Raw genomic sequence first — 21,956 nt, 5'->3', positions numbered from 1 at the left:
AACTCTGCCGCACCCTGGGGGCAGCACGCTGACTCCGGGCAAAGTCAGTAATGGGCCCGGATACGACACCGGAACGGGGGGCTAAGAATCATGCACCTCCCTCGACCCAGCTGCTTCACACTCCCCACATGGTTCTCCGCCAGTTGGGCTGGGTCGGCACTGTCACCATCGGCAATCAGGTCGTCAGTTCCCTCCGGTCGAGTCCTCACCATCACCAGAGGCCGCTGTTGTTGCATTCGCGGCCGGCCACTCTCTGCACTCGAGACCCCGGTCCCAGCTCCGTGAAGGCCTCAAAACAGTCGGGGACACTCCAACGGGTCTGCAGCAAGCAGAAGCCTCAGGAGCAAGCGGTAAGTGAAAGTGACTCTTCGCCTACATGTAGATGCCGTTGCAGCCCAGGATAAGTGCCAGGATATATGTGCGGGGTGAGGAGGCTCACAGAGCCGAGCGGTTACGCTGCCATCTCGATCGCCATCTTGGCTCCTCCCCGTAAATTGGATTGTTGATGCATCTGGGGGTTAGAGTGTAAGTCACCCGGGTTTTTTAAATCTTTTTATTTATGACTGAGAGAGTTTTTTGCTGGTCAATTGAGTTTGTGAGTGCTTTGATGGTGTCTGGGTATATGTGCTGTGTTGTTGTCTGGCCCGCCACTTTTGGTTTGGTTTTCTGGGTTTGCTGCCTTTTATTGTTAGTTTCTGTGTTATTCCGATTTCATGCTAGTCTGGCCAGCTGGTGTGTTATGGCGGGTGTAGCAGGATCAGCATGTTTTTTTTCAGTATGTGTCTACATGAGTTGTGCTTGTATTGTGGGGTTTGTTGTCTGATTCTGCATGAAACATGTGTGTGTTTTGGTGTGTGTGTGTGTGTGGGTGTGTGTGTGTGTGTGTGTGTGTGTGTGGAGGGGATATTTGTTCATATACAATTTTTCCTTTCTATTTTTTGAAGGTGTGGTAGGACTGTTTTGCTTCTACTCTCAGTCTTGCTTTTATATGTTTTATAAAGGGGACGAGGTGTGTTTCATCTAGTTTTCCATGCATGACCCTGTGTATAAAGGCGTTTCTTTGAGTAATGCGATGTTTTCATCTAGTGTTCGCAATATTACTTCTAAAAATGTTAATGCATGTTTCTTAATGTAATGCAATGTTTCTATCTAGTATTACCAATTATTGTTGTGTGTTTTGTAAAGGGGGAAGATGTTATATCTGGTTTTGTACTATGCATTTTCCCTGGTTCTCCTGTCCTTGCTTCTCTGCCAGTAGGAATGTGCTATGTGGAATGCTGGTGTGCATGGTGATGCAATGGAATGCTACGGTGCCTGAGAGGTTGAGAGTGTCAGTTGGAGTATGGGCTGAGCAGCAAGGAAGCTGCTCCTGATGGGGCTTGTCATAGAAGCTATCCTGAGATCTAATATACACACCTGCAACTAAGATAAATAAATCATTTTATATAATCTGCACCTTGATATTATGGAATTCTTTTTACAACAACAAGCAACCACAAACTGGGTTTCAGACTCATCGGGGAAGAATAGTTTGTATTCTATGGCACAGCGAACAAGAGACCCACGTCTGGGTACACCCTTTACTACTTTGGATGTTAAATCAAACACACAAAAGGTAATGGGACGAATGATTGCAAATGCTGTAAACCTCTGGTAATCTCTCAGGGTAGCATTCCAACACATAATTTTCACCTTTAGTGCCAGAAACCTACCTTATGGAAATCATTATTAGCTTGTTAGCATAACCAAATCGCACCTACTGTGATGAGCGCAAGTAAAACAGGTAAAATCAACTTGTTGGTGACATATGCAAGTTTATGTAAACAAAGAATGTTCTTAATCCAGGAAATTACATTTGTAAGTGTCATAATGTGAATACCCCCATTTAATCTGTCAGACATTTACATGCAATAGATCAAGTTTGATGAAGTTGATAACCACATGAACAATCAGTTTAAGCAAGTTAATTGATTATTCATGTTACCTTTTTATCTTAAGCCTGTAGTACATTCAGTTGAAGCCAACAAGAATTAAGTAGAGGCTTATTTCTATTAATGGCCTACAGGAGCATTTCTCAACCTGGGGTCCGCAAAGTCTATTCAGGGGTGCCACAATGTTATGTTCCAATTCAGCAGGAAGCATTAAGTATAGAAATAAGGATTTTTTTGGTAGCACAGCACAGAACAACTGCTCTGGGCAAAATCTCCAGAGGTCTCACTCATAGAACACAGAATGTCTGCACCATGGCAACTAAGAATAACATATGAGCTTGAATAGAAACAATTCCAAATGAAGTAAATTAAAGTAAGAGTACAAATAAAATTAAAAAGGAATATAACATATCCCTTCCCTTAAGAAAACATTAAACATAGTCGTTCATTCTAACTGGAGCTTTTACACCTCTACAACCAGTTTTAACCCTGAAAGCAACAGACTCAGATTCAGCAGAATTACCAATATCCTCATGAGACTCATTTCCAAAAGGCTCACACAGCACAGAAGAATTACCATGTTTGATTTCAATAGGAACAGCCTGGTGAAATTTAACATGCCTTACATTCCACACTCTTCCATCTTGTGTCACAACTCTATTCATATTTACCTTAACCACTCTGATAGCAGGTCCATACTTGGAAGTTCCTTTTATACTGAGACGAGGTTTGCATATTCTCACCCAATCCACAACCACAAAGGAGGGTACTCTCACCAACGTTTTAGCATCATAAAAGTCTTTCATTTTCTCTTGTTTTTCTTGAACTTTAAGAGAAACTCTTTGTACGTCATCACTTATGACACCATCTGACATTTTCTTCTTTATATACCAGGGACAGAGCTTGGATGTCGGTTGCCTCCCTCTCAAAAAACAGAATGGGCTGAGACCTGTAGTGGAATGAGGAATAATACGATACATCCAAAGCCTTTGTCTCAGAACAGCTTTCCACTCTTTACCTGATTTTCTAGCCAATTACACACCATCCTTAAGAACACGGTTGATCCTTTCAACCTGGCCATTCCCTTGTGGTTCATAGAGGGCCATAGTACAATGTTTAATGTCACACAACCTCAAGAAATCTTCCATCTCGCGTGATTTTAATTGCACTCCATTATCTGTTATAAGGAATTCAGGACTCTCTTCCCGAGCAAAAATCTCTTTGAAAAACTCAATAATGCTCTGCGTGGTAGCATAATGTGCTTCTTGACGTAAACAATAAAATGGCCCAGCAAAATCAAATGCAATTTTCTGCCACAGACATTTTGGCCATGGCACAGGTTTCAATGGAGCAGGAAATGGCTTCAGCATCTTATCGCTATTAACACACTCAGCACATTCTCTCACTGTCCTGTCAACTATTTTGTCCATACTAGGCCACCAGAAGCTAGATCTCACCAATCTTTTCATAGAAGACATTCCAGGATGCCCCTCATGGGCAAGTTTAAGGATAATGTCTTGCATAGATTTAGGAGGAACACATTTTCCATCTTTAAAAATCAATTCACCTTCACTGCTACTCAGTGGATACTTGTGAGAAGGACTTAACCTCAACAGGGACATCTTTACTTTTGGCCATCCATTAGGGATACATTCTTTAAGTACATTCCAATTGTTATCAGCAATCACACCCTTCTTCCACTCCTCCTCAGAAATGACAGCAAACTCTTTAGACACAAAATCACCAACAGATGGAATTATGTTAAGGTCCTGACATACTTCAACTTTCTTTACACATGACAGGGTCGCCGGAAAAGACCATCTGCTGTAACATTGTGCTTCCCCGGAACATACTCTACACTAAAACTATATACTTGTAATCTAGACATAAGCCTACCTTTTTGGGCAGTGGCATTGAACCCCCTATCTGGAGGCAAAATAGAAACAAGGGGCCTGTGATCCGTTCTGAGCACTACCCTGCTTTCCCTTAGGTAATTACAAAAGTGCTCCATGCCCCATACAGAACCGAAGAGTTTCCTCTCGATAAAAGAGTATCTTCTTTCTGTTTCATTGAGAGTACAGGAAGCAAAAGCAACACACCATGCCTCTTTTCCACACTTGTGGGACAACACACCACCAAGTCCACACAAACTGGCATCTACTGTACCAAGACACAATTTGTTCAAACAGAAGGGCTTCAAAGTGGGGGTCTTGACGATTTCATTCTAGATTAGTTGGAACGCATCTTGCTGTTTCTGCATCCAACAAAACTCTACTTTGTGTCAGGTAAGTTCTCTGAGTGGTTCCATTTTTGTTGCGAAATCTTTGATAAACTTACTATAATATTCTCACAACCCAGCAAAAGATAATAGTGTTTCCTTGTTGTCGGTTGCTGGGGCTTTCACAATGGCTTCTACCAAGTATTTTTTGGGAACAACACCCTTTCCAGAAAGAGTATGACCAAAATACTCAACAGATTTGTGAAACATTTTACACTTATTCTCCTTAAGAGTCAGACCATTCAACTCTAAGGGCCTCATTAGGATGACGGGCGGACTTTGCCCGCCCATCATCCCATCGTAAATCGGGACCGCCCGCCATAAGGGCGGGGGTCCCGGGGGTGCTATTAGGATGTGCCCACCACAGTGGCGGGCACATCCTGTATTTTCAGCATTGTGGCGGGCGGTGCTCTCTGCACCGCCCGCCACAATGCTGAAAATGCACTTTCACATTGTCATTTACAAAGCGGCAGGCACGGCGCGGTGCCTGCCGCTTTGTAAATGACAATGAAGGGGGGTACCACAGGTACCCCCCAGGTGCACCCCCACCTGTACTTCACTCTGGTGGCCCGCAGGGGGCCCCCAGAGTGAAGACCGCATGCCTTTCCGTGGCGGCATCGCCGCCGCGGAAAGGCACTGTAAACCAGACATCATAATATGGCTGGCGGTGTCTGTTAGACACCACCACCATATTATTCCTTTTCCGCCCCGGCGGCAAGCCGACCGGGGCGCAAAAGCGGCGGATGGTCTTTCCGTCCGCCGTGGTCCCCCCGCCATCCTAATATGGCGGGGGGGAAATCTGGTTATGATATCGGGGGGATCGCCTCCGCCAGGATGGCGGTGGCTACCGCCAGCCTGGCGGAGGCAATCCACCCGATATCATAATGGACCCCTAAGCGTTTACACACCTCCATCACATGTTCCTATGCTTCTCATGGTCAGGAGAAAAAACAAGAATATCGTCTTGAAAGCACTTTACAAAACTGTCCAAATCCTTAAAAATATGGTACATTGCTCTTTGAAACACCGCGCCACAGAGGCCAAACTGAAAGGCATTCTCCTGTATTGGAATAGCCCCTGCGGTGTGAGAAAAGCAGTGTAATCTTTAGAGTCTTCAGTCAAGGCAATTTGGTGATAAGCAGAATGCAAATCAAAAGTAGAAAATACTTTGGCCCCTTCCAGCATACAAACAACTTAATTTATGTTTGGCAAAGGGGAAAACTAAATGCTAACCTAAACAAACATGTGACCCAAATGTACAAAAAAAACCTCTGCATCCCTAAATCCGCTTCTGCAGCACAGATCAGACTAGAACTGGGCCTATTAAATTACGAATTTTCAAATACTGGCTCGTATCTGAATCTGTGCCATAAACTAAGACAAGCAGCGCTAGGTACATTGGAGTCACTACTCTGGTTAGACATTTCTAAGAAAAACCCAGGTGGCTCTTATGGCCGTTTTTTTAAGGACGCAGGCCAGCAAATGGCCGTGGGCGAACTATGGGATCTCAACCCCAGTAAGGCAGTTTTTAAAATCAGCATTAAAAAACGTACTCGAATGAGGTCCCTAATTGCTGATAAAGCTCATTTCGCTAAACGCAAACATGCATGGGCAATAATGAATTCTTACGGGCTGGCCACTCCCCTCCCTTACCTGTCCTGCACTTATCCTTTGCACTTAAAACTTACCTCTATGGCTCTTAGACTGGGTGACTGGCAATTTTTAAAGGATCTACCTTCCTGGCGACGAACGTCAGAGGATGTATTGTGCAGGGGGTGTGGTAAGACGGCTGAAACCTTAGAGCATGTAGTCTGTCTTTGCCCCGCTCTTACGCCACAGCGCAGACGAAAACTGAAAATTGAGTGGAACAGGCTGGGAACCCGGACCTGCAGACAGGCAGTAATTGCAGCCCTGTATCCATAAAACACAGTTTTAAACATAGGTTTTATAACTCTTATACGCTATGCTTACCGCAATTTCTCTCAATAATCGGAAGGGCTTGTCAACGTTTTTGCTCTTAAAGAATTCAGTCTACAGTAAACCGCACTTTATTTATGCTGCTAAAATTGTTTACATCCAACTGCACTTTACCATAAACTGCTGCTAGTTGTTGAACACTTGACTGTATCTATTAGCATAAACATTGCTATCGTTATGCCCACAAACTTTTTTCGTCTAAATGCCATTGTTGACATTGTTGTTGTGCATATCTTGCCTCTTTTTAACATATGTATGCTACTGAAGACCTCGAATGCAAGGAGGTTTTATCTATCCACTGTTTTTATGTCTTGCTCTTTTATAATAATTTGCACCGTATTTTTTGATGTGTTCTTTTATGGATATTTTATATCCAAATAAAGTTATTTCTTCTAAGTATGCATGTTTGGCAAAGGGGGACAGTCCACCACCAAATTCGCATTCAATGCTCTCTGGTCCACACAGAGTCTCAAAACTTTATCAGCTTTCCTTGCTAAAACAAAGGGAGAAACCCATTCAGAAGACTCTACTTGTTCTATAATATCTTCATCAATAAGGCTTTGTAGTAGCAACTTAGGATCTTCTCTCACACACACAGGCACACCCCTCAGTTTCTGATTGATAGGCAGGGCTCCTTGTTTTAGTTTAAACTCATGGCTAAAATTGTTGAGTCTTCCCAGCTTCCCAGAAAACATCTTAGGAAAGGAATTCACCACAACACTGCCCTCACCCTCACTGTCCTTATTATCTTCTTCTTGCAACACCAATAACACAGGATCAAAACTCCTAGGGTTAAGAATAATTCCTAAACTCCACTGGTCCCTCCAACCCAGCACGTTTACACCCTTGATAGCAACATATTGTTTAAGGTGGGCAACACGCCCTTTAAATTCTATGTCAACTTCCTTATATCCTTCCATGTCAATTTTAGAACCATCAAAAGCCCTAGCAATAATGTCTGATTCCTCCAAATCCTTGAGACTAAGGATCCCCTCGAAGCGATCAAGGAAAACATCCTTGGTAATAATAGTCCAAGGAGAACCAGAATCAGCCATGAGCTCTGTCTCCAAATTCAATGTGTGCACCAAACATCTTGGTGGCTTAAGACTAACAGGACTGTCTCCACTATGTCCAACCTCAGTAATGGATGACAACATACCTCCGTCACATTCGCTCATTCTGTTATTCATATAATCCTGATTGATATAGGAAACTTTACCCTTTCCAAAACTCCCAGCAGCAGAACCTTTGAGATTTCTGCAGACAACAGCAAAATGCCTACGACTCCCACACTTATTACATTCTTTACCCAAAGCAGGACATTTAGGAAAAGAGGTATCATGAGTAGAAATCCCACACCTAAAACAATGACATTTTTTGTCAGGTCTCTTAAACACTTTTTGTCCAACACGTGAAGATTCTGATTTTACAGCACACACGTCATCTTCTGCGCCTTTGTTATCCTTATGTATGGACTTCATCCACTTTTCCGATTGTTCCATAGCTTTAGCAGTACTGATAACATCTCCTAAATTAGGATCGCCCATAATCCAGAGACGTTCTTGAATTTTTTTACTCTTGAAGTGGACAATAATCTGATCACTAATAATTTCTTCAGTGATAGGACCAAAACTGCAATTGACAGACAGACCTCGTAGTGCCGTAAGGAAATCAACAAATGTCTCCCCCTCCTCTTGAGCTCTCGTGTAAAATTTAAATCTGTTCAATGCAACACTAGAAGGTTTAAATCTAATCTCTATGTGAGCCTTTGCATCTTCAAACACATTTCTGTCTCCACTACCATCGGTTTGTGGAAGAGTTCTAAAAACAACTTGCCCTTCAGAATCCAGGCAATGTGATAAAATATTTTTCTTTCTTTCTGCAGACAGTCTCTCACCATTAAATGGCCTTAAGATATGTCAAGAACTCTTCCTTTCACTTCGTCCAATGTATGGGAGGTTCCGCTTTTGTTTGAAGAAATTTAGCAGGTGGCTCAAATTGCATCTTGTGAGTTTTGCTGTTCACCCTATGTGGGAAGGGTATGCCCAGATGTGGGTCCCGTGCTCACTACGCCACTGGAGTCCAGCTATCCTGGCTGATGAAAGCTGATAGCCAGAAACGGGTCCTAGGATGCTTGATTCCGGTCCAGGGAAGACATGGCTTGGCAGTGCGGACTGGACTGTTCCCATGAGGCACAGGGTCAAGACTGATTTGCATATGGCCATGTCTGAACTGGGGTGGCTTGGTGAGCAAAATAACAATGGATTAAACCCAGATCTGTGACTGGGGGTGAATGTTTTGCCATTGTGCAACATTCCGTCCATCATCTTGTGTGTTTTGCTGTTCACCATATGTGGGAAGGGTATGCCCAGACGTGGGTCCCGTGGTTGTATGATTAAATTACTACCTCTGAAATCATGGGTGCCTAAACCACGAAGGCTAAACAATGACCAAATGCTATCCACTAAGTTATTGAACCACGTCTTAACTGAACCACGAAAATAATTCTTTTGACGTGCAAACCGAATCTACTCATATTTTGAAACTGGTGTTAATGAAAACCTGCTATCTTTGAAAATGCCATTCTTACTTTGTTTTCCTTTTTTAACAATACTAATATTTACACGTAGAAGCTTACCTCAGATTTTAATGTCATTTTCTAAGCTGGTACTAACTGTTAATCTCCAACCTTGTATTTAAGTAAAATATTGCTGGTATTTACATTTTATTCAGGAAAATCTCTTTTTACTTTGCGAACTGGGCCACACTGTTTTAGGATGATGTCATCAAACAGCAAAATACTCGTAGTGGAACCATTCTTAGAGCTACAGAAATAATGGCAAAAAATAGAGAAAAATGGTGGGAAATAACTTAATGAAACCTCGCGAAAAGGGAGATCGTAGTGATGAAAAAAAAAAACTGCTAGAATCGGATAAAGAAAGTGGAAGTGCCGGGTGGTCTGTTCATTTCATTATATATATTCCAGTAGCTGCTTGATACTTTTTTTTTGAGCACCTAAATAATAATAATAATAAAACCACTTTTAGAGCGCTTGGTTACACTAAAGACAGTGTGTCCCCGCGCTTAGAGATGCTACTGCTCCCTGAAGAGGCCGAGGACCGGGGCTAGTCTGGTGGGTCCTGGGCTACAGAAACAGTTATTCCCTTGGAAAGAGGTGTGTTTTTAGTTTTAATCTGAATATTGTTTCTGAGGGCTCCATGCGCAGGACAAGGGGGAGATTGTTCCAGTGCTTGCTCGCAAGAAAGCGGAAGGAGCTGCCTCCCATCCTGGTCCTGCGTACACGAGGGAGTTGAAACAGCATTGCTCCAGCAGATCTAAGGTCCCGGGTAGGGCGGTGAATAGTCAGAAGGTAGCGCAGGTACCTTGGCCCTTTACCCTGGGCAATGCGGTGAGCGAAACAGAGAGCTTTAAACTTGATGCGCTCCTCAATGGGGAGCCAATGAACTTTTCGTAATGCTGTTTTGCCGGATGCCCTACGCGGGAGATTAAGTACCAGGTGGGCGGCAGCATTTTGGACGCATTGTAATTGGTGGAGGCCTTTCCTGCTCAGTCCTAAGAGAAGAGCGTTGCCGTAGTCCAAATGTGGAGTCACTAGGGCATGAATAAGAGTCTTCCTAGCACTGATGGGAAGCAGATCAAGGACTTTACGGAGTGTTTTTAGTATTCCAAAACATTTACCCGTAATTTTGCTGATCTGTTGTTTGAAGGAAAGCTCCGCATCCAACCATATTCCTAGATTCTTAACAGAATGCGCTGGGCGGGGAACCGCTCCAAGTTCTGATGACCACCAGGCCTGCGACCAGGCAGAGGGGGACTTACCAACCATCAATAGTTCAGTTTTATCGCCATTGAGGCGGAGGCAGTTGTTATTCATCCACCCTGCTACCGATCGCATACAGTTGGAAAAATTACTGGCATCCTCAGCCTGATTGTGAGTGAGTTTAATTATTAGTTGGGTATCATCAGCATATGTGACGATATCCACACCAAAAGCTTCCACCAAGTGGGCTAGGGGTTCCATATATAGATTAAATAGCGTGGGGCTCAGACTTGAGCCCTGTGGAACCCCGTGTCTCAGTTTACGAAGAGACGAATTGTGAGGAGGGCAGTGCACCTGAAAACTCCTGTTTTCTAAAAAGGATCCTATCCAATCCAGGGCTGGTCCCACAACTCCCAGATCTGAGAGGCGAGACAGCAGCGTTGAGTGCAGCACGGTGTCAAATGCTGCACTAAGATCTAATAAGACCAACGCTGCTGTCTGCCCCCCATCTGCAAGTTGTCTCAGACATTCTGTGGAGAAGAGAACCGCCAACTCGGTAGAGTGGGCTGCTCTGAACCCTGACTGCGTGGAGTGGAGGAGAGAGTTTACCTCAACAAATTTCATGAGTTGGCTATTCACTATCTTCTCCACAACTTTTCCACAGAAGGGAAGGAGGGAGATAGGACGAAGATTTTGTAACTGAGAAATGTGTATATTGGCTTTTTTTTCAGGGGTATTACTTGTGCCATCTTCCATACGTCAGGCACATGACATTCCTGAAAGGACAAGGTGATCAGGTGTTCAATCTGCTCAATCATACAGTCAATGACTTCCTTACAACGGTTAGGGGCAATCACATCAAGGGGGGAGCCAGACTGAATGCCGTTCATGATGGTGAGCAGATCAGCTCTCTCAGGAACTATAAAGTGAGTCAGATGGGCCTGAGTGGCAGAATCACTTCTCACTACCGCATCTCTAATTGGCGAGTTACCTATAAAGGTGGCATGTATTAAATCCACTTTTCTTATGAAAAAGTCAGCGATATCATCGCATAATTTATTGGTGTAAGTATCTTGGGCCTCAAGTCTGGATGCCGTAAGCTCTTTGTAGATCACGAAGAGTTCCTTGGTAGGATTTTTTGCAGATTCAATACGTCCTTTAAAGTGAGCGCCTTTAGCTGTTCTTACTAGTTTATGATATATTTTTAATTCTTTCTTGTAGATCAGCGTATCCACTGGATTATAGTTTTTCCTCCAACTCCGTTCAGCTTTTTTACATTTGGCTTTGGCTTCTTTAAGTTCTTTAGAGAACCAGGGAGCAGTTTTAGCTTTCCTAACGGGGGGTTTAGAAGTCCATGGTGCTACTGTGTCTAGGGCCCTAGACACCCATTTCTCATAATTATCCCATGCCTTAAGTAGGGTGTCACTGGGAGGGGGTGGGTCATTAAGAAGGGCGACTTTGAAGTTTTCCTGCGTAAACTTCTTCCAGTTTCTATATTTCGTAGGCCTGGTTTTGGTCCCATTGTGAACCGGGGAACCAATCTCAACTTCGAAAGGGATAACAAAGTGGTCTGACCAAATAATTTGCAATGGTGTGGCAATTTTAATACCTTCCCAGTTGGCAAAAACGGGATCTAAAAGATGACCACGTTGATGTGACGGGGCTGTGGATTGGAGTTTAAGTGACCGACATTTCGAAGCCTCTACCACATCCTGTGCCTCCTTGCAATTGGGATTCTCAAAATGCAAATTGAGATCTCCCAAAATAAGAATTTTTTTATAGCGGAGTGTGTATTGAGTTATCAGCTCTGTCAGTTGATTACAGAACAGTGAAGTCTTGCCTGGAGGCCGGTATAGAAGGATTCCATTAATAATGTTTTTAGGGTTAACTTTTAACGTGAAGAAACCAGTTTCACAATTGGGCAACGAGATTTTTTCTAGGGTACAGTGTGAATTGCTTCTATAAATCATTGCCAATCCCCCACCTATTTGCCTTTCTCTGTCAATTCTAAGTAGGCTGTATCCTGCAGGGACAGCTTCCAAAGTTTCGGGAGTTGAGGCATCGTCTAACCAAGTCTCTGTAAGAAGAAGCACATTGAGATCACCCTTTAAGATCAAATCATGTATCTCTAATTTGTGTTTTTTGAGGGATCTACAATTTAGCAATGTCAACTTTATTTTTGTCGATATCACCTGATCCTTCCTTTCCCCCCCGGTGGAATAACGGCAGGTTGTACAGTATGGCAAAGGAGAATCCATCAACATGGTATGCCGACATCTATCATCAGCATTGGGGAGAAGGGCAAGTAGATCCTTCCTAGTATACCTGATTGGTTTTTTGGATCCAGCATTAGTGGTAAAATGAGCAGGGGTACTGGCCCCGTGCCCCGGTCTGCCACGGACGGGCGCAGACGGGCTTGCCTTCGGCGCGCCCGCTGCGCGGACTGGAAGGTGTCACCATTTTATCCTGTGGGAGGCGGGTGGAAAGCGTCCAACTACTGGACCGAAACCCAAATTCTTCCCCTAAGATGGCGACCGTCCTAGCCTGCCGGCGTCGGCACCAACATCGGCTGCACCGGTCAGGAAGTGGGTCGAGGGGCCTCGGAGCAATGTAGATCTTGCACCGAGGGGTCCGCAGTGCAAGCAGGTAAAAATGAACTGCTTAAAATATAATACAATTTTTTTAAATAATTCTGCCAGCAATTAATGAATGCACGAGAGCAAAAGGAAAGAAGGAGAAAGCCCCCGGCTTCCGCCTCAGGGGTGAGCAAAAGCAAATCTGAGCCCAACCTGAGACACCATGGCTAAATACCTGTAAGGGCGGGCGGGAAGAGTCCAACTACTGGACCGCAACCCAAATTCTTTCCCTAAGATGGCGACCGTCCTAGCCTGCCGGTGTCAGCACCAACATCGGCTGCACCGGTCAGGAAGTGGGTCGAGGGGCCTTGGAGCAACGTAGATCTTGCACCGAGGGGTCCGCAGTGCAAGCAGGTAAAAATGAACTGCTTAAAATATAATACAATTTTTTTAAATAATTCTGCCAGCAATTAATGAATGCACGAGAGCAAAAGGAAAGAAGGAGAAAGCCCCCGTCTTCCGCCTCAGGGGTGAGCAAAAGCAAATCTAGTAATCGAATCTGAATAAAAAAGTGCAAAATGCCAGAGATCACACAGAATGACACCTTGAAGCTGGGATGTGAAAGTAGTCACAACTAGAATGCTAACTTAATTGGCGGCATATCAAACGTAAAATTAAAACCAAATCCATTATTTAAATCGATTAAAGAAAAAAATTCAGCATTAAAACCATCTGAAAACAATCCTACAGCGCCATCTATTGGCCTTACAAGATAAATGAAAACTTCTTACATTTTTGTTCGTGTTTATTGCCGTTGTTAAAGCTACTCGTTGTTTAATGTAGTAGTTGTTGATGTGGTCCTGGTTCAGTTGCAGGTCGTTGTTTATGCGTCGTTGTTAAGGCCACTCGTTGTTAAAAATGTGTTGTTCAGGATGTTTCCAGGGTCCCCTGCTCACTACGCCACTGGAGTCAGGCTATCCTGGCTGATGAAGGCTGATAGCCAGAAACCGGTCCTGGGATGCTTGATTCTGGTCCAGGGAAGACATGGCTTGGCAGTTCGGGCTGGGCTGTTCCCATGAGGTAAATGGTCAAGATTGATTTGCATATGGCCATGTCTGAACTGGGGTGGCTTGGTGAGCAAAATAACGATGTATTAAACCCAGATCTGTGACTGGGGGTGAATGTTTTGCCATTGTGCAACATTCCGTCCATCATCTTGTGTGTTTTTCAAATTGCATGGCGACACAAATATAGTTTAAAGTACCAAGTATTAAATGTAATATTACAAAATTTAGTTGGGGAAAAATATGTAACACAGGAAGGCAAAAAAATGATGAACACATTATAACTACCCAAAATGTATATAAGGAAAATATATATATACTTATATATGTACTGCTCAAAAGTTGAAAAAACAGTCTTACTTAACACACTTCATTTAAAAACTTCACACGAAGTGTTAATGTCACGTAGAGAACAGTGCATCGCCATAGCTATAATGAAGAGTTGACACTTCCCCTCTTCCTTCAGGAGAAACAGACGCACTAAACCTCAGCGCACAGAAGGCGAGTGGATCGAGGAAAGAGTCTTAGTAACAACACGTGCAAGTGCTTACATCAGCACGCGGATGCAGCGAAATTAAGACATCGGCATGGAGCGTGTGATGCAAGAGATGGGCGTCACCACGGCAATGTTACAACAACGAAGACACCACGAGTCGCGAACTTGGCAGAACAAAGACGGCGTGCGCCCCACTGGAGGAATTACAAATCAAAGCACATAACAGCAGAGAACGCAACGGGCAGTACGGGGCAAGTAATAATTTAAAAAAATTACCAGGTTTGTTGCAGCAAAGTCTTTAGTCACCGGAACATGTAGAAAGTTGTGGTCTTAAAACATGAAGATAAGCTTCACATGAAATGCACAGAAAGATGGGTTCTTCTAGTTAGATTCCTTGCAAGAAGACAATTTGCTCCTGTGCTGGATAGTGGTGGCAAAAAGTCTTCGATCGTCGCCAATCTTGTTATGTTCCAATTCAGCGGGAAACATTAAGTATAAAAATAAGTATTTATTTGGTAGTAACACAGCACAGCACAACTGCTCTGGGCCAAAACTCCAGAGGTCTCACTCATAGAACACAGAGTGGTATTTTCACAAGAACGGGTGATAACTACCGCAAGAGTAGCGTAACGCAACTTTCAACTTTGCAGCCTTTTGCGGGAAAATAACCCCGTGACAACGTGGAATTCGCAAAACGGCGGTAGCATGCGATAGTCTGCCGCCCCCACGGACAATGTCCGCGACACAACCACCGCGAAGGAGATAAAAACACATTCCCCAACGCGACCAAACCTGCGAAGGTCACAAGTGCGATAAGAAAACAGTGACAACCAGCGCGAGTGCAGCAATACTCATGCGCAATGCGGGAAAATAGTACAAGACCAACACACGGAAATTGCCACAGAACAAAAATGATCAACAACGGAGTACGACAAATGCACCCTGGCCAACTGCAGAGGACAACATGTACACTACAACATCCAAACACCGAGGAAGAACAGAACCGACAGGCACACTGCACAAAAGAGACCAGTGGCAGATAGAGCAGAGCCGCAGGAGCGACACACCTACCGTGCAGCATATGCACACAATCAGTAGTGCACTCCGGCAGTGACAACATCCCGGGTCAAACAGCACACCCCCCCACATTTGAACACAGGACACAACTGGTTCAGCAATTGTACCCAACCTGCCAAATCACATCTGGAATGCAGGAAAATTTAACCTAAAAATATACAAGTACAAGCTGAGACCTGCAAAGAAATGTTTTATTCACACATGCAGTGTGTTAGGACATTTTCTACTGTCGCTTGATTGCCATGAACGGTCACCGTGTGACGTGCTCATGAGAAGTAAGTGTCAATGATGGTATTCCTACGGGCCATTCCTGCCGCTGCTGCAGTGGGATGTGGGCCACCTGCCCCATCACCACCATCATCGGCCGGTACATCTGGAACTGGGATCCATGGGGCCCTAGTGCGAACACAGATGTTGTGCAACACACAACATGCAACGATCAGCTTGCACACGATGTCCGGGCTGTAGAGGAGCTTCCCACCTGTGCCATCCAGGCACCTGAAACGTGACTTCAACACGCCAAATGTGCGTTCAAAGATGTCCCTAGTACGAATGTGGTCCGCATTGTACTACCTCTGGGCGGGTGTGTTCGGATCTCGGAGGGTTGTCATCATCCAAGGGCAGAGTGCATATCCTTGATCACCTGTGGCAGTGCAGGGAGAAAAGAGTCAATACTCTATGTGATGGCATGTCCACCAATCCAGTGATGCCTGTGTTTGCTGTGTGTGGGGTGAGTGTTCGCCAGTCCGCAGGGAGGTGCTGATGCTGGAAACTACACCACCAGTCTGTATAGGGTGCAGGGGTAGGCCAGGATGACCATGGAGTGTTGTGTTTGTGTCTGGTGTACGTGTAGTTTGACATGTTGAATATGGTTTGGACACGTGTGCCTCCCCACAGTTGTGCATTGTGCTGGGGAGGCATTGGGATGTGTGGTGTGTTGACTTGGTACTTACCAACGAGCAGTCCCATTCCATATGTGCCATCCTGGAAGCGCTGGTTGATTGTGGACTGTCGGAAGATGAAGGCATCATGCACACTGCCTGGGTAGTTGGCGACGACATTGGTGAAGAGTCCCCGGTGGTCCACTATTGCCTGCACATTGATGGAATGTGTGTGCTTTCTGTCGCGGTAGTGGTGTGCAGTATGCGCAGGGGCACAAGTGGGACATGTGTGCAGTCGATTGCCCGCAACACAGCCGGGAATCCGGCTATGGTGTAGAAGCATTGCTTAGTCTCCAGCAGTTCCTGCACAGTGTTGGAGAAGTGAAGGTACTGTGGTATGAAGCTAAGGATGGCATCCAGGACAGGTGTGATTGTTGTAAATAGAAGATCTTTGAGCCAGATATACAAAACAGGCTAAGTTTATTTGAGCTTACTTCCAGGTTAAGTTTCAGGTAGAATATTGCAAAGCTCCACAAGGAGCAGCCTCCCTGCTGCTCAGCCTGCCTGCCATCAACTGCCACTCCACACACAAGCCAGGCACTCAAACATTCCATGAGGTCATCAGGCATTCTAACACTCACACTAGCTGAGCAACACGGAAGTCACATCCAGAGTAAGGAATGACACAAGTCAATTATAACATATCCCCCTTCCTTAGGGAAACAATAATACAGAAGTGAAGGAAGGAATATAAACATCAATATATAGAATGCATTCTGAAAGAAAAGCATTTACATTGCAAAGGAAAGCATTTAGATATTAACCCCATCCCCATACCTTGGGGAAAACCCACAACACAACAGCACAGAGCGGTGAAACAGAACTGGGCCACGCTGAAATACGTGAAACAGAACAGAAACACCACCCCATAACCAACATGTAACAGGGTACATACCACCCTGTGGAACTGCACTGGGACACTCACAGCCCCATAACTCATATGGGCACACACCAGCTAGTGGTAACTGTGGAGAAGAACTTTAGCACTCATTGCCCCACAACCAACCGGTAACAGGGTACACACTACCCTGTTGAACAAAATTGGGGCACTCATCGCCCCACCACCAACACGTAACAGGGTACAGTCCACCCTGTGGAACAGAACTGGGGCACTTAGCTCCCAACACCTCTTAAAATTAAACTGGGGCCCTAAACACCCAACACCTCTTAAAATTAAACTGAGGTCCTAAGCTCCCAAAACTTCTTAAAATGGAACTGGGGCCCGTAGCTCCCAAGGCCTCTTAAAATTAAACTGAGGCATACAGCTCCAACAACTTCCACGTAAAACGGGTGGGGAAACACACCTCCCTATGACCCACAACTTCACACACCACTCCCAAAAACTAAACTGGGGCACTTAGCTACACCACCCGACAACCTCCCCGCAACAGGGAACAGACCTTTCTAAGAAGCAAAATGTGACGGAAAGGTATAAGTAGGAAGGATAAAGGGTAGGTAAGCACAGCAAACAAAATCTCAGAAAACATGAGCAACTACAGCATAATAGAACAGCAAAGCATTGAACACCCTCCAAGTTTCCAGGAACAAAAATAATAAAGATGTAGCTCTGTAAAGTGTCTGTAAAACGGCTATATATTGCTTGTGGCAGGAGGAAGTATGAAAGAAAAAAACGGCATTACAGTAATTGTGGGACAACAGAATAACAGGTGTGCCTGTCATCCAGGAATGCAGCACTAAAAAAATGACAGGCAAGCTAGTCAATTGCAAGAGGAGAGATAAAAACAGGCAGCAAGCAGTAATTGTAGTAAAAGTGGTAAATGATGCATAAATGCTCAGTCCGCTCGCATCCATCGAAATCCCCGGTCACGTCTATGAAGCGGAAAACTTTATTTAAAACAGACATCTTGGTTGGCAGGTGCTCCGGCAAAGTGAAACGCACACGGTAAAATTGGTGCTTACATTCACAAGATGGCGGCAGGTTTTTTTGACGTTGAGCCGGATGGCTCCAAGCACGTCTATGCAGCAGAGCGTCGGTCAGCAGCAACGAGAAACAAAGAAGGAAAGACGTCATGAAGGATTCCAGTGCCTCTCTGTGGAACATCAATTATCACTGCAAAGGCACGCAACACCATAGGAAAGGTAAAGTGTGTGCGAGTGCAAATGAAATGTTGCAGGCTTTTGAAAGTCGCGCACTTCAACAGTCAAAATCTCCTCAAGATATTATACGGTCACATTTCTCAAATCGAACACTTCAAAAACAACCGTGTGCCCAAAGTTTACACTTTTCACAACGACGAGCTGGCTCCATCTCATTACCCAATTCCGTCAGCAGCACCAACTCCGTGGACTCCTCCCCCATGTTGTACACCAAGCCGGACACAGTAAAGTCAAGTGCTGACACACCTCCCAAGCACTTGATTGTTGATCCTCTTTATGTCAGACTGACAGACAGGAAAAGCAGTCTTCCCTCTCATGACAGTTCTTAAGTAAAGAAGTACTTGCAAGTGGCATTTCAACCTTAAAGCTCTGGGCAGTTCACTCGTACTGGAGACACTTTTCCCAGGCAACAGGACAGTGACTCCCCTTTCCCAAGAAAACACGACATGGACAACTGTCCCAAGGCAGCAGGATGACCGCAGGTTCTGCAGTAACCGGTTAGTAGACCGGTAGTAGAAAGTCAAACGCCCTAGGCTGTAGGCTGTCCAGGTGATGAGGGACACTGGTGGGGCTGACCAGGGCGTTGCTTCTCAGTTGTGTTTCCTTTTTCTTAAAGTTTCAGTTCTTATGTTCCAATCTCTTTAGTATGCTCTTTAGTTCCAGTATCTTCAGTAGGGTATTCACAGACTTCCTTCCTCAACGTGTAGGTTTTCTTCAAATCGTCGCCAAAAATGTTGTAAATAAAAGATCCTTGAGCCAGATATACAAAACATGATAAGTTTATTTGAGCTTACTTCCAGGTTAAGTTTCAGGTAGAATCTAGCAAAGCCCCACCAGGAGCAGCCTCCCTCCTGCTCAGCCTGCCTGCCATCAACTGACACTCCACACACAAGCCAGGCATTCTAACACTCACACTAGCTGATCAACAGGGAAGTCACATCCAGATGGAAAGACACAAGTCACTTATAACAGTGATGAACTTTGATAGGGCTGGCTGTGAGACCCCTCCGACTCTAGCAGTTGTTGGTCCAGAGGCCAACACGTGCAGCACAGCCAGCAGCTTTGTCTGCAGAGGGATGTTGGTTCTCCGCTGTGTTGGAACCGCCAGCCTGTGGGCAATGTGGATCAGGATGCGATGAATGGTTATTCTTTTAAGCCTGTAGTGGGCAATGACTTCCTCGGGCGGTAGGTCTGTGAGAGTGGTGTGTTTTTGGTATGTCTGCTGTCTTACTCTGCGTTGCCTCTGCCGTGGTCCGGGGAGGGGGTGGGTTCGATTCCAGGGGGTGAGCCCGATTCCAGGGGGTGGTGGCGGTCCTGGGTGTGGTGGCGGTGGGTGTTATGGCCCTGTTGGGGCTCTGAGCTGCATGATGAGTAGCTACATAGCCTTGTTCGTTCTTCAGGTGTGGCTGTGTGTGGGGCTCCGTTGCCTACTGCAGGTAGTCGTACGACTTTAAACCTGCTTGAGGCAGGTGCTAAATACCTGCTGCTAATGCGCTCTATCACGTGTTTTGTGTTCTTATCGCCGATCTGTCTGGTCGTTGTGAATGTTGAGGTGTGGTGTTGTCGCGGCTTTAGTCACGGGAACGCCTACTCTGCATCTCATTAGCGATAGTTGCGGGTGTCCTCGGTGGCGATGTTTTTTGCAGCTGCTATCGCGGGAAAAGTGGTGCTGTGGGCTGTTAGCACCTGCTTGTGAATGGTGGGGTAAATTTATCACGAGTTTGGCTGCGATAAAGTGCAGTTAATTCCGCAATAGCTCCTTGTGAATATGCCCCAGAATGTCTGCACCATGAAAACTAAGAATACCATATGAGCTTGAAGAGAAACAATTCCAAATGAAGTAAATTAAAGCAACAGTACAAATAAAATGAATAAGGAATATAAATCGACTATATAGAAAATTAAATATTACAACATTAATTAAGTATATTATTGAAAAGGTTAAAAAGCCCAGAAAGTGTGAAGGACTTTTAAAGTAGGGAAAAAAGTAAGATGATATCCTTAGCTTAATTTGTTGGAGCAGCGTAAATTACTTCAAACAGAAACTAATATGGATGGTTGTTGGTTCAACTCAAACACCTTCAGTGCTGGGGAATACTATGACTATGTATGCTTTTTACAGCCACAACATATTATCTGTTTTAGGCATTTTATTTATATTGGGTAGGGCTCAGCATCTCCCGTAGAATACATTTAAAAAGAACGACAACAAAGAAGGAGTAAACAAAATAAGCCTTGGCACAGGTAAAAAAAAAAGGGTGTGCAACCAACAACAGAAAGTTGTTGTGCCAGTGTTTGTTTTCTGTTCATGCAGCTGTCATGAAAATAGTGGTAGCAAGGTCACCGACATATTTGCGGGCAAGGGTGTTTGTAGAGCTGAAATGAAGAGCTGAGTCAGGCGGTGCTCAATAAACGTATGTTTATGAAAAGTGTCAATATAAAGGCCCATTGGTGAAGAGATGGAAGCACCGCCGGTTCTGCCCCAACATTACACATTCCCTCCGCATAAACCGATTTAACATCGTACTAACCTTTTCCCTTCTTCACGGTTTCCTGGCTGGGCCTGCGTGAACGTTTTTTTGGCATCTTTTCTTTCTTTTGATTATTTTTTTTTATGCGAATACCTCGTTAACACTATCCATGTCCGCCAGGTCGTCTCCAACTCAGAAAAGAGCTAAACCGTCTGTACGAATGCATCACAGAAGGGCATTCCACATTTAGAACTCTGATGTGATGCCATGGATACATTTCCTGTGACGTAATCATCGCTCCACATTGTCTACACCGTCAAGATAAAACAAATGCAAAAAGACTTTAAAAAAAGTAATAAAATAGAACAGTTTTAAAATGCCCGAATCACTGGACCACAAACCATGATTCTCCCGACACACTTGATTTTTCCTTCTTCTTTGCAACTTTCGTAGCCTTTCGTTTTATGAAATAATTGTGATCAGAGAGAAAGGGAGGACAAGTTGTCTAAGGTTTATGAACTTGTCCTATGGATGTTTCATCGTGTTTGTATCGAGTCTACGGGGTCTTTCCTTCTCTGTTTTGGCTGGAACATATTTTAGTGGGCAAGTCTCGTTTTCTGGTACATATCCATGTACTTTGCACAGCCATTTGGGCTTTGGAGAGAAGGGCCAGTCTGATAGATAAGTTGAACAAAAACCTTTATGCTTCTAATTCCGCATGTAAGTGTAGTCCCTTTTTATCAGCTTTGAAATGTATTAGGCTCAAAAACCCAACAGATAACAGACCTTGCTTATTTGAGAAAATTATTATTATTTTTCTTTAAGTAAGTGCCAAGGCCCTCTCAGGGGGCCGCTGCAGCTTGCACCACTGTAGTGTCTCCAATAGGACGTGGAAACAGGAAACAGAGAGTATTTGTAGTTTGGAATAAGTATTTAATCCAAGGAGAGAAGATATACGTGCAGCTCCAGTAAAGGTACATCAAGAATGACACAAGATCCACCAGTTACTGTTGCCCAGCACCCAGACATTCCAATTACATATATAACATTCCAATTAAAGGAACATGCCATCACTACACATCCCCCTTCTTAATAGAAAAACAAAAAGAACATAAAAACTATAACAAAAATACAACATAAAAATCATTAATAAACTATAAGGAATTCTTAATACTCTGAACTCAACCATTATACACTAAAATTAATTTAGTAAATTTCGCATCTTCCAAAGTGAACAGAACAGAAC

The 21,956-nt window shown here is 44.3% G+C and overlaps 1 protein-coding gene across 1 annotated transcript in view; it reads right to left on the bottom strand.

Annotated features, from left to right (window-relative positions):
* Nucleotides 1-20,884, bottom strand: part of LOC144824568 (cyclic nucleotide-binding domain-containing protein 2-like) — a 487,609-nt gene extending 466,725 nt beyond the window's left edge. Inside the window, exon 1 of the mRNA XM_078683625.1 lies at nt 20,771-20,884. Within this exon, the coding sequence (XP_078539751.1) occupies nt 20,771-20,825 (55 nt within the window). The 5' untranslated portion in view covers nt 20,826-20,884. The remainder of the gene's footprint in view (nt 1-20,770) is intronic.
* Between the last annotated feature and the right edge of the window lie 1,072 nt (nt 20,885-21,956).

This window comes from Lissotriton helveticus, chromosome 3_1 (genome assembly GCF_964261635.1).
Source record: "Lissotriton helveticus chromosome 3_1, aLisHel1.1, whole genome shotgun sequence".
NCBI lineage: Eukaryota > Metazoa > Chordata > Amphibia > Caudata > Salamandridae > Lissotriton > Lissotriton helveticus.
The sequence above is the reverse complement of the archived record's forward strand: the minus strand, read 5'-3'. Positions and strand labels throughout refer to the sequence as shown.